Source organism: Miniopterus schreibersii, assembly GCF_964146895.1.
Source record: "Miniopterus schreibersii genome assembly, chromosome: 6".
In the NCBI taxonomy this organism is placed as follows: Eukaryota; Metazoa; Chordata; class Mammalia; order Chiroptera; family Miniopteridae; genus Miniopterus; species Miniopterus schreibersii.
In genome coordinates, this window is record NC_138107.1 from 70113642 (window position 1) to 70127448 (window position 13807).

A 13807-nucleotide genomic window follows, 5' to 3' on the forward strand; every position below is an offset into this window, starting at 1 on the left:
TATACTCTTTGTTGAACTATTGATTGTATCCTATTTTACTTCCCTCCTTGTGTCTCTTTTGCCTATTTTCTCTTGTTCTTCCCTGTCCAAAAGAAAAAAAAGGGGCAAAAAAAAGCTTTCCTTGATTTTATTGCACTCTCTTCCTTTAGCATCAAAGTGTCAGGAAACGGAGCCTAATCTGTTGCCTCGGTTTTCTCGCTACTCAACCTCTCCTGTCCTCTGGTTTTGTTTTTTACCGTACTGGTCACCCCTGGAAAGCCAGTCCTCCCCTGCCCTGCTCCTGAGTCCTTATAACAACAATACGTAGATATTGCTGAGTATTTTCTTCTCATTTTGAATTATATTCTCCTTTTGCTTCCACGATGGCATTAAAATTCCCACTTTATTGGCTTTTCTCCTTATGGGCATTCTTGGTTGACGTCTTCTCAGTGCACCACAGTCTTTCACCAAATCCTATCGAAAGACAATCTCACCTTCTTCCATCCTTTTAAGAGTCTTATTTGCAACCCACAGTTCCAGGTAAGCCCCCAGCTCTGCTCCGTCCCTGGGCTCTGTCGCACAACTTCAAGCTCCTGCTCCAAGTCCCCCCATCCAGTGCTGCCCCAAGCCCAAGCCAACCGCCCAATTCCCCACACCTCTCCTGCCCCTGGTTTCGCCTAAATTCCTTACTTAATGTCACCACCATCCTCCATCACTCAAGCATTGTTCCAGGAATAAATAAAACAGCATGTGTAAGCATCGAGCCCAGTGATGATAGTGAAGTAAATCCTCGAGATATTTTATTTCTTCATTATCCTTCTGGGAACTTTGGAGCAACTCTTTTGAGAGCTTATGCCATTCATTGTATTTATTTTATTTTATCTTATAAACTCAGAAAATTATAAACCCCTTGGGAGCAAAACTTATGCATCGTTTACACCCCTTTGTATCCTTCTAGTAGTCCATTAGTACATATAATAGCAGCTCAATGCTTTATTATCACAGTTTCAAACATACCCTAATGCTTTCATATTTTAACAGGTTTCATTAGGGTATCTGCTGTGCTTTCAGCACTCTATTCAGCCAAGCTAAAGCCAAATGTTGGATTCTCAATGATTTTTTGGAGTCCCTTCTCCACTTTGTAGATAGCATAAGATAGTTTAAGATATATATGCACCTCAATATCAAGAAGCTTCCTGAGAATCACATATTTAGAGTAAATAATTATAGGAGATTAAAAATGAACCCTCTTACTCTTAAGTAGCTTACAGAACAATGTAGAGAGCAAGCCATAAATATATACAACAGGTACAAAGTCAGCTAGGTGTTGTTTATATCTCCAGCAAGTTTTAATTGCTAAGCACTGATAATAAGATGTACATGGAAACCTATCAACTTGTAAATCTATCTACGATGGGTGAGGTTTACCATAGGAAAGATTCGCAGTGTTTTTTTCTTTGTAGTATCCCTAGTCTTGGTCACTGGCGGCTTTTGGGCATCATAACAAGGGACTAAGTGCTAATTATGTTATTTTTTAACTGTTTCTGTTCACCTTTTCCTCTCTGTCCTCTGCACTGAAAGAACACCTATGGGAAAGTTACTGACCTTGGGTGAACTTGGAGACTTCATATGAGAATTGTTTTCATAGTATTTGAATCATATTTTCCTAATTGTTGAATTCACTTCTATTGTAAACATTAGGTATACTAATTTTTAGTTGACTTTCAGAATGCAAAAAACAAAAACAAAAAACAACCCACCCCCAAACCCAGTAATTTATGTAGGTCTTCATTAGCTAAGGAAATTTTGATGTTGTGTTGTTGTTTTTCTCATGAAAGTGATTTGTAAAAAAAACCCCAAAAACTATTGTATTGTGAAATATTTTCCTATGTGATCTGTGCATCTATTGCATTCATATACTTTCTAACAATAAGCATTATTCAGGCTCTGTCATCCAGCATGCTTACCATTAGACTTCGTGGGTGGGGAAAGAGGTGAGGGGGAAGAATGCTTTGTAATTATATCACAGTTTAACTCTAGTCATAGCTTAAAGTCTACTACATTGAGAAGCTTTGTCAGCAGCAGTGATAATAAATGATACACATAATCTTTGGTAACACATTTTCCAAGTTACCCTAAATCATTTTTTTTTTTTTTTGAGCTGTAGATCAAAGCAGATCATATGCCAGCTAATTATTTGGAGACTGTTGTTACATATGTTAAATATTCTCGTTGTCCTCTGATGGACAGATTGGGTGGGGGGGACCTGCACATAGGGATGAGGTAGTTAACAATTTCACAGTTTTGGAAGGTTTTTAGATAAATGATCTTCAAACAAGTGTCTAGTTAAGAAAGAAAAATGGGCAAAAGTGAATGGCTCCCTTTGCTTCATGTATTTAACTCAATTTGGGATTAAGCTAACTGGGACTAACATATTTACATTTAAAGATCTGTAATAAATGGTATTTTACAATTCTTCCCAAACTTTTCTTATTGTCAGGTATTAAGTAAAATTATGTGCCTATATCACTGTTGGACCTGGTGTCAAGAACACTGTGTGCCCTTAAAATTCAGAGAGGAGGGTCATCTGGATCTTTGTATATATATTTTTTAATTGTAAAAGTCACTTTTCATTTTTTGCGATAGGTTCTTGCTGCTTTGTTGGTGTTTGTGACACTTGGATTAGGCCTGAAGCTTGGGCTCAGCCGGCAACAAGATGAGCAAGGTAAACCCCTTATCGTTTTCTCAAAACATTTCTTGATTTTTTCTTTCTCCTCTCCTTCACCTGTTAAAACTTGTGCTCTCCTCTCCTGAGTCTCCTCTCTCCTACTAGGTTCTCCTTCTCCCACCTCCACTTATCACGAGCCCACTCTGTGATTAGCTTATTCACTGTGGTTCCTGGACTTTACTCTTTGCCCTCACCCCTCTGCTTCTTGGAGAGTCGTATCATTCCAGTGTTTTGTCCTTACTTTTCCTTACCTTCATAGAGGACTTTGATATTAATATCTGATAATAAACTAGGCCTCAAGACTTTGTTGCTCTCTTCCCAGGACGTCCTGTCACCTTTCCTGCATCTTTTTAAAAAATATATCTTTATCGACCCAAGAGAGAGGAAGGGGGAGGGAGAGAGAGATAGAAACATCAAAGATGAGAGAGTTGTCATCAACCTGCTGCCTCCGGCACGCCCCCGACTGGGGATCGAGCCAGACTGGGGCATGTGCCCAAGAGTCGAACCTCGGTCTCCTGGATCCTAGGTAGATACTCAACCTCTGAGCCACGCTCTGCCAGGCTTTCCTGCATCTTGATGTCACATGAGTATTGCTCTATCACCAAAATCTCATGATTTTTTGGTTAGGCAGTGCCACATTCTTCTTCTTTTAATTCATTGATCTTTATTGTTGAAAGCATTACAGGTGTCCCATTTTCCCCCCCAGTTAACCCTCTCCACTTGCTCCCACCCCCTCCCTAGCCCTTCACCCCATTATTGATTGTGTCCATGGGTTATCCATATATGCCTGTAACTTCTTTGGTTAATCTCTTCCCACCCTCCACCCCCCTTCCCTTTTTCCTCTGAAATATGATCGTCTGTTGCATGCATCAATGTCTCTGGATCTATTTAGTTCATCAGATTCTTTTGTTCTTTAGCTTCGTCTTAAAGAACACCCTTCAACATTTCCTGTAGTGCTGGTTTGGTGGTGATGAACTCCTTTAGCTTTTCCTTGTCTGAGAAGCTCTTTATCTGACCTTCAGTTCTAAACGATAGCTTTGCTGGGTAGAGCAATCTTGGTTGTAGGTTCTTGTTTTTCACCACTTTGAATATTTCTTGCCACTCCCTTCTGGCCTGCAAGGTTTCTGTTGAGAAATGAGCCGACAGTCGTATGGGGGCTCCCTTGTAGGTAACTAATTGCTTTTCTCTTGCTGCTTTTAAGATTCTCTCTTTGTCTTTAACCTTTGGCATTTGAATTATGATGTGTCTTGTTGTGGGCCTTTGGGCTCCTCTTGTTTGGGATCCTCGGTGCTTCTTGGACTTGTAAGTCTATTTCTTTCCCCAGGTAGGGGAAGTTTTCCGTAATTATTTTTTCAAATAGATTTTGAATTTTTTGCTCTCTTTCTTCTCTTTCTGGCACCCCAGTAATACAAATGTTGGGCCTCTTGAAGTTGTCCCAGAGACTCCTTATACTATCTTCATATTTCTGGATTCTTTTTTCTTTTTGCTCTTCTGGTTGGGTGTTTTTTGTTTCCTCATGTTCCAAATTGCTGATTTGATACTCAGCAGCCTCTACTCTACTGTTGATTCCCTGTAAATTATTCTTCATTTCAGTTCATGTAGCTTTCATTTCTGATTGGTACTTTATTATGTCATCGATGGTTTTACTTGTTTTTGTAATACTCTTAATAATATCCTTGAGCATCCTTATAACCATAATTCTGAACTCTGTATCTGTTAGCTTGCTTGGTTCTATTTCATTTAGTTCCTTTTCTAGAGACTTCTTCTGTTCTTCCTTTGTGACATGTTTGTTTGCCTCCACATTTTGGCTGCTTCCGGGTGTTTGTTTCTATGTATTAGGTAGAGCTGCTATGTCTCCTGGAATTTGTAGAGGGCCTTTGTGTAGTAGGTGTCCTGTAGGGTCCAGTGGCTCAGCCCCCCCAGTCACCTGAGCTGGGCCTTCTAGGTGCTCCCCTGTGTGGACTGTGTGCACTGTCCTGTTGAACCTTGGTTGCTGTTGGCATCACAGGGAGGAATTGACCCCCGGGCCAATCACCTGTGAGGATCAGCTGCAACTACAGCCAGAGAGCTGCTGTGCTGGAGACACCCCTATGGAGCAGGATTTACTTCAGTGGAGCTTTGGTGTTCACCAAGTGCGCCCCTTGAGTGTGTCACTCGTGGATGTGGTAGGGTTGTAATCCAGTGTGGTCGAAGCTGACCACCAGGTGCACTGTCTCTGGGGCCTCCCGGGAGGTGCAAAGTCAGCCTCTGCCAGTGCCTTGCCCAGGGCCACCCAGCATAAGCCACACAGCAAGCCGTAGTTGGCTGCTACTTGTGCAGGGCTTGGAGGTGCCCAGGAGAGGCCAAGCTATGAGCCAGTGCAGGCTGCAGCTAGTGCCAGGCCTGGGGCCACTTATCAAGCCGCATGGGGCCTGCTGCTGCTTGTTTGAGAGATTTTAGGAAAGTCTTAAGCATGAGGCTCGAGAGGCCACTTGCACAGAAAAGCCCCTGGAAATGGCCTGGATGAGCTGCAGGTGGGGAGGGGCGGGGCCTCCGGGAATCCCGGGGCGGGGCCAAAGGTGTGAGTCAGGTGGTGGTGATTCAAACATGGCGCCTGCCTGCCGGCTGTGAGCGGGGAGGACTCGCCAAAGGAGCCATGGCCTCTGCCAGCCCTTCTGCCTGGGAGGAAGCCGCCCTCTGCCTCTCGCCCGGATCTCAGGCAGGTTAGTTCCCCCCGAGTGTCCCGGGTCCTTTCCGGCTGCTGCCCGGCGCTGGGCTCAGAGGGAGCGGGTCCGGGTGAGTCCGTGCCGGGCCCTTTAGAGGAGCTGCTGGGGCTCCCGCAGCCTCTGCGACCCTCAGGGACAGTCCCCGCTGGTTTCACAGCCCGAGGTTGTGGGGACGTCTCTTCCTGGCCCTGGAGCCCTGGGCTGGGGGACTGCTGTGGGGCTGGGACCCCTCCCTCCTCTGGGAAACCCCCACCACCGAGATTCCCTCCTGAGTTTACCCCGCGACACTGGGTGTGGGCCTGTGGCCCCGTCTCCGCGATTCAGCCTCTGTCAGCCGGCGTCTCCTCCCCTCCTACCGGTCTCGGTGCTGCTTCAGCTCCCTGGTTGTGGGGCTTCTGTTCAGCCAGATTTCAGGAGGCTCTGAGTGATGGTGGTTCTGTGTTTTAGTTGTGATTTTGATGTGGTTGCGGGAGGCGGCGGGTGCAGCTGTTACCTACGCCGCATCTTGTTCCCCCTCCAGTGCCACGTTCTTGAAATGTAGTGCACAACAAAAGCTTCACAATTTTTTTCTGAAGAAGCAAAGAAAAAATAAGAGATACATTCCCAAAATATCCACACACCTCACATCTCTTGCTATATATCATTAGTATGAACAGTAAATAAATCATTTGCAAGTGACTATATAAAAAAATGCTTTCTATAATCTTGTTATGTACTGTTTTGGTACTTTTACTAAGGGGAAGTATGAGGTCAGATGTCAAATAATTTATCCCCTTTTAATTTGGTTGATTAACTTCTAGTTTGACTCCAGGGGGGAAAGTCATATCACTTCTTCTTGAGGGAGACTCTTGGTGAGGTTAACAGACAATTTTCCAGTTGTGTTTTCACTTAAGAATTAACAAACACCCAGTGTCCCTAGGGTAACATGGAAACACAGTGGAACTGAAGAGGTGGACATTACCTGCCCAACTAGTGTCTTTTCTTGGTCACTTGGCTGTTGTGTTTCTGAACTACAGTTCCAGTCTTAGATCTAGCAAACATTGGCAGGTCATTTTAGCGGCATTATTCTGGCGTTAGTGCACACAGGTGGGCATCATTTCTTGGTTATTGTATCCCACAGGTTACAATTTAATGACAAGAGGCATGTACTAATCTCTGAACAAAATCTCCAGCTCTTTGACCTTCTCCCCTCCTTTAGCGCTACACCTACTGGCGGGCTTCCCAGAGTTATTGTTTCATTAATTTCCTCTTATCTCAGTCTATCAGCCCTTATGTGGCATCCCTTCCATCTCCCTCCCACACAGGGCGTTGGTATTTAACTCCAACCCCTCTGTCAGTGTCCTTAACATACTCATCCCTTTCTTCCACCACACTGTCTCCTAATCCTCAACTCTGGACCATTTTCATCATTCCCTGCTCCGATCAACCCACTTTCTATGGGCAAGATATATTTTCTCTTTTAAAAAATTTTTATTTAATTTTTTTCATCACCATTTATCCCCTCTGTGCCCTCTTCCATTCCCCACCCCCATATATGTTTTCTGGTATGAGTTTTTAAAGTAGTTTTTCTAGTTTGAGTTTGTATGTGTTCTACCAAATTTATTGCTTTATGTGCACATACTTTTCACTTATTCTTTAACAATTGAGCACTGACTCTGTGCTAGATCCTATTCTAATTAATGAATTCTAGATACTATTCTAATTAATGTAATTCTAATACAGTGGTAAAAAAGAAAACAAAAATTCTTCATAGAATTCATATTCCAGCAAGGAATACAGACAATAAAAATGAAAATAAGTAAAATATATATAATATGATAGGGAAAGTGCTAAGGAATAAACAAAACTGTAAAAGGGAATATGAATTTGAGTCAGGGCATGCATGTGAAATAACTTTTGAGTGAAGAGCCGAAGCAAGGGAGAACCAGGATATTTTGTAAAAGAACATTTCAGGGAAGAGAAAATAGCAAGTACAAAGGCCTGAAGTAGGACCTTGCCTGGCAAATTCCATTTCAAGAATAACAAGGAGAACGTTGAGCTAGAACCAAGAGGACTACAGGAAGGGTAGTGAGAAATGAGGTCAGCCAAAGAAGAGCCCAGTCAAAGAGGGTTTGGTAGGTCAAAGTATGGTCTTTGGCTTTTATTTTGAGTGTGATGGGAGGTGACTGGAGGTTTTGAGCAGAGGGATGACATGCTATGATTTGCTTTACAACATGGTTACTTAGGCTGCTATATCATTAATAAATGGCATAGTGAAACCATGAGAAGTAGAGAGACCAATTAGGAAATAATTGCAATAATACGACAAGCTTTATGTCTTGGACTAGGGGGATAGCATTGTAACCGATGAGATACAGTTGAATTCTGAATATATACTTTTTTGTTGTTGACACTATTCTAGATGTCCCCCATTTTCCTCCTCTTTGCCTACGTCCACCCAGCCTCTGCCCCACCCTCCCCTGGCCTTCATCACACTGTTGTCTGTGTCCATGGGCTACGCATGTATGTTCTTTGGCTAATTTCTTCACCTTCTTTTATCTAGTCCCTCCCACCCTCCTACTGTCTGACATCTGCCAGTCTGTTCTATGCATCCATGCCTCTGTTTCTATTTTGTTTGTCAGTTTATTTTGCTTATTAGATTACACATATAAGTGATATCATATGGTACTTGTCTTTCTTTGACTGGTTTATTTCACTTAGCATAATAATCTCCACATTCATCCATGTTGTCGCAAAGGGTAAGAGTTCCTTTCTGTTTTACAGCCTCATAGTATTCCATTGTGTAAATGTCCCACAGCTTTTTTATCCCCTCATCTACTCATGGGCACTTGGACTGTTTCCAGATCTTGGCTATGTGGTAGAAAGATATTATTGACAGACTGGATATGGAGTGAGAAAGAGAGGACTCAAGAATGACTTCAAGATTTTTGGCATGAACGTCTAAAAATATGGCATTTTCATAATTAGTTGGGGATAACAGTAGAAGAAGCTCGTTTGGGGAGAACAATTAGGAGCTCAGTTTTGGATGTGTTAAATTGGAAGTATCTAGTATATGTCCAGGTAGAGAAGTCAAGAAGATAGTTGGATATATGAGGCTGGCTTTAGAGAGAAAATCTTGAGTGGACATACAGTGTGGTAGTTATCAGCATCATATGTGAGACTTAAAGCAATGTGACTGGGGTATGCAAACTTTAAAGGATTGGTGATATGAGGTGGGAAAGCACAGAAGACTAGGAAAAAGTGGCCAAGAATGTGGGAGGAAAGGCACATAATTGTTGTGTCCTGGAAACCAAGTATGGAAAATGTTTCAAAGGAAGAGAGTGAATGTAAAAATGTAAAGGCCTTTTATGTAAATAGCACATAAACTTTTTTTTCTTACTTTTTCACTGAACATTTCTAAAGATTCATCTAAATTTCTATGCGTGCATCTGTTCATATCTATCTACTTACTACATAGTACTCTTTGACATGTATCCAACATGCCATTAGACCTATGCTTTCTCCCAGTGCTGGAAATGCAGGTTGACTTTAGTTTCTTAATTCTACATAAATTCTTCAGGTTCTTTTAGACCTGTGTAAGGTTTCTTTTGTCACATACTCAAGAATCGAATTCCTGGATTTAAGAGTTTACATTTTAATTTGGGTAAGTAGTCCCAGAAGACTGCTTTCTAGCCTACCTTACCTTCACCATGCATCCTTACCAACCCTTGGAATTATCTGGCTCTCTTATTATTGGCAGTGTGAAGTTGGATCTAGAGTGATATTTTTTTATTTTTGTTTCTCTGTCCTGCTGCTCTAGTATTGGTTGCTCTCTTGGTTTGTTTGGTGTATTATGATTGGTGTTTCCATCATAAGATTATATTTTTTTAAATCTCTCTCGCTGCCTCATTTTGCTAAAGAACATCCTTTATTAGCTTCCTAAAATAGGATGCATGCAACATATAACTTGAGTTCTGGACAATCTAAGACATCTTCATCACCCTAACCTAACACTTGATAGTTTGAATAGATATTGAATTCTAAGATGAAAATAATTTCCCTTTAGACATTTGAAGACATTACTTTCCTGTCTTCTAGCTTCCAGTGTTGCTTTTAAGAAATTTGATGCCATTCTGACTTGTGGTCCTTTATGAATTGCTCATAAACTTTCTCTAGAAACTTTCAAGATCTCTTTATTCCAATTGATCCCTTGGTGTGATTTTTGCCCTGGGAAATTTGGTGGGCAATTTTGAGGTAATAATTTATGCTTTTCCATTCTGGGAAATTTTATAATATGATTCTTTAATAACATCATCTCCCTATTCTTTGTTTTCATTTTTTGGCACTACCTCCTTGTTTTAAGGTCAACTAAATATTAGCCTTAATCACATCTGCAAAGTCCCTTTGCTATGTAAGGCAACATATTCATGTTCTTAGGAATTAAAGCATGAAATCATTTTAGGACCAATATTTCTGTCTGCCACACTTTTCTGTTGAATTTTTATCACTGCCCTCACATTTTTATTTCCCAAAACACCCTGAATGTTATTTTTCTTTTTAAAATTGTAGTTTTCAAAAAATAAAATAAAATAAAGTAAAATAAAATTGTAGCTTTCTTTCTTATGTCATGGATGCAATATTTTCTCTTTTTTGAGACTCTCAATATCAATTGTGTGTGCGTGTATATGTGTGTATTTAGCTCTTATGCTCTCTGCATTGTTTCCTTTTTAACCAAGTTTTTCTTTTTCTGTTTTCTTGTTTGTTTTGTTCTTTGTCTTTTATGGTGGATGTATTCTGCTATGATTAACTGTCTGGTAACCATCTGTTCACATTGAAAGATAGGGCTTGTTCATCTTTTCTCATCATAGCCATCCTCTATATCTACTGTCTCTGTGATGAAATGTATTCCTTCTAAATTCTTCTGGATTATGATGCTTCTATTCTGTAGTGGGAGGTGGGGTGGATGTAGTTACTGCTCCATATCCAGACTTTTAGTCAATTCTATACTTAGTGTCTGCCTGTTCCTCCTACCCTCACCCAATGGTACCTGGTGTCTCTGAGTCTGATACCTCTCTGGAGTCCTGGAGGGAAATTATTCATTATTTATCACTTCTCTAGCAGATCATACAATAAAAATTAGCTATTTGTCTGTCTGTCTTAGTTTGGGCTAAGTACTTCTTCTGTGTGCTTCCACCGTCTAGCTATGAGATAGTGGATAACTTTTAAGCATTGGTTTCCTTATTTCCTTCACTCTACAGGCAGTTGCAGGAAAAAATGCTTTGATTCTTCATACAAGTCACTGGATGGCTGCCGATGTGATGAGGGATGTAAAGACCGAGGCGACTGCTGCTGGGATTTTGAAGACACCTGTGTGGAATCAAGTATGAATTCTGAGCATAAGTTTATTATCATGTTGGTTGTGCTATCATTAGCAAGTCCAAATGCTCACAATACACCTTGTGTAGTAGTTTTCTAGGGCTACCATAACAAAGTACCACAAAGCGGGTGGTTTAAACAACAGAAACTCATTTTCTCACAGTACTGGGCGCTGGAAGTCCAAGATCCATGGGTTGGCAGGGTTGGTTCCTTCTGGAGGCTGTGCAGGAGAACTTGCTCCATGACTCTGTTCTAGCTTCTGAGAGTTGCTGGTGATCTTTGGAATTTTTAGGCTTGTGGATGCCTAACTCAAAACTCTGCCGCTATCTTCACAGGGTCTTCACAGTCTTCCCTCTGTGTGTTTCTGTGTCCAAATTCCCCCTTTTTATATGAATATCAGACATACTAGATTAGGGCCCACCCTAATGACCTCATTTTAACATGATTATCTACAACAATCCTTTTCTAAGTGAGATCACATTCATAGTCATGGGGGTTAGAACTTCAACTTTCTTTGGGGGATGGACACAAGTCAACCTTGTATGCGGGTCTATTATTATCCTTCCTCCCTTTACAGTGATAAGCACAGAGTCCACACCTTAGTAAAAGGAGGCTGAGGAATAACTATTGTGAGCAGATGAACTGCTGTATAATTGCACAAGTTTCACTGGAGTTTTGCTATGATTTAAGTTACTCATCTTGCTTAGTTTCATTTATAGTCATTCTCAAATCTCAGGGTGCATAAGACTTGCTTGGAAAGCTGGGGATTCTTGGCAGTTCTGATGCCAGTGCTCCACAGAACACAATTTGAGAAACACTGTTGTCTAGCTGGAAGAAGTGGTCTGCAATGTTTAATTTTCTAAGAAATCAGGGAAGCCGGAGGGGGTCTAACGGTTTGAGGAGAGGGAAGATTAGAACAGTGGAACTCCTTACAGTATGCTCTCTGAAAAGAGTAAGAGAGGGAGGAATAACTTAGTAGGGTAAGATTTGTATTCCTTTCACTTAATCTCCAAAAGTCTTTTCTTTCTAAATAATGGAGAATGGAGAACTCAATGCTTAAGGGAAGCCCACAGCAGTCACCTATTCAACATATTTTTCTAAGCACAGAGCTGATATTGATATTGATTTTAGTCACTTGTCCTGGCAGGTGTCACTAGGAAGCAGCCTCAGTCCAGCCTTCTTGTTGTTTTTAGCTTGGGATTTATTTAAACTATCTCATAGGTTAGTGCTTAGCCTGAGAGAACACAGGTGGCATGGTACAGAGCTGATCTGCCATTTCTGTGACTCTCAGCTAGGAGGTCCCCTGACTTGCCTGCATTCTTACAGACCTGACTGTGTTCCTGTTACCTTTGTTGTTCAGAGTTTCTCCAAATTCAGAGATTTATCTAAGTAGACCAGAGCTATAGCTTATAAAGCTGCAGTTCTCTCTGCCACCCACACCAAATGAAGAAAAGTGGTGGACTGCCCATCATTTGTATTATGAATTTTCATTTATTAATGCAGATAAACCAAGGATTTGACTGTACAATAATACAGAGAGAAATGCAGGAAACTGGGTACTTAAATTACATGCTCAGAACCAAATTATATAATTTTATAGCTCGAATATGGACGTGCAATAAATTTCGCTGCGGGGAGAGCAGACTAGAGTCCAGCCTTTGCTCCTGCTCAGATGACTGTTTGCAGAAGAAGGACTGCTGTGCTGACTACAAGAGTGTCTGCCGAGGTAAGCAGAGGATGTTGATCCATTTTCCTCAGTGAGTTTAGTGACCCTAGAGCTGGCCTAGGTTGCAAAAATGAAAGCAAGTCAAGAAGTACTCCATATAGAAAAAAAAAGACAAATGTGTTCACTGTGGAAAGAAAAGTGGTTTGTGCACTGCAGAGAAAGGGAGCTCATAGCATAGATATTATAGGGAAGGGAAGAAAGCTTCAAGTTTCATGGGTGTCTGTAAGGCAAGGTCCTTTTCAGTCCAGTGACTATGCTGGACACACCTGTGGTTTAAGACACCAGATGGCAGATCCTATGGATAAAACATCATGAAAGAGATTATTTGGCCCAAATGTCAGTTTGTTAAACCAATGTTATTGTTGAAACAACCGTGTCCTGAGTGGTTAAACTACTTATTTAAGACCCTTAGGAGTTAATGTGAAGCCAAAATTGGAATCCAAGTTATTCAACTACTGATTCCACGTGCTTGCCACTTTATAAGTGATGCAATTAAAAAAAAAATCACCCATACCTTTGAACACCTGATGAGATTTACAAAAATGCACATATACCCATAGCAAAAAATTGCTTCAGGCTGTAAACTCTTTTTTCATAACACCACACAGAACTGGGCTAACTTACACTTTTACTTTTTTAAAGTTTTTTTTTTTTTTATATATCTTTATTGATTTTAGAGAGAGGAAAGGAGGGAGAGAGAGAGACAGAAACATCAATGATGAGAGAGTCATTGATCAAGCCCACAACCGGGCATGTGTCCTGATCGGGAATCGAACCCTGATCGCCTGGATCCCAGGTCGACGCTCAACCGCTGAGCCACGCCCGGCCGGGCACACTTTTAATATTTTTAGGTAAAAAAGAGATTAGGTTGAATTCTGATATTTTTTTAAAACAGGAGGAAAATGTTGAAGTAGAATCATTCACTATATAATCCCTTAATAGAATATAGGGTTTGTAATAATAGTTTTTACATAAAATATAATTGAAAATCAGCTAAAAAGGGCAACCAGAAAGGAAAATATAAGCCTGAAATGGGAACTCTGTTTTTAAAAAATAATTGTTTGATATTTTGATATAGTATTTGATATAGTGGATATTGCATCATTAAAAATTTCTCTAAATTCACAATAGCAAGTGTAGTTTCTAGTTTGCTTATTTCTCTAATAAGTTCACTGATCATATTGCCTCTGAGCTCTGTATCTCCTGCCTTCCACTCCAACTTTGTAACTCTTAATTTTTATCTCAAGATTAGTCCTCGGGTCAAGTGGTGAATTTTTCCACTGAGTTCATTGTGTAATATTACACAATTGCACA

The 13807-nt window shown here is 40.8% G+C and overlaps 1 protein-coding gene across 1 annotated transcript in view; it reads left to right on the top strand.

Annotated features, from left to right (window-relative positions):
- ENPP3 (ectonucleotide pyrophosphatase/phosphodiesterase 3) overlaps nt 1-13807 on the top strand; it is a 66507-nt gene that overhangs the window by 486 nt on the left and 52214 nt on the right. The window contains exons 2-4 of the mRNA XM_081139996.1: nt 2626-2704; nt 10650-10772; nt 12368-12493. Coding sequence (XP_080996122.1) covers nt 2626-2704; nt 10650-10772; nt 12368-12493 — 328 coding nt within the window. The remainder of the gene's footprint in view (nt 1-2625; nt 2705-10649; nt 10773-12367; nt 12494-13807) is intronic.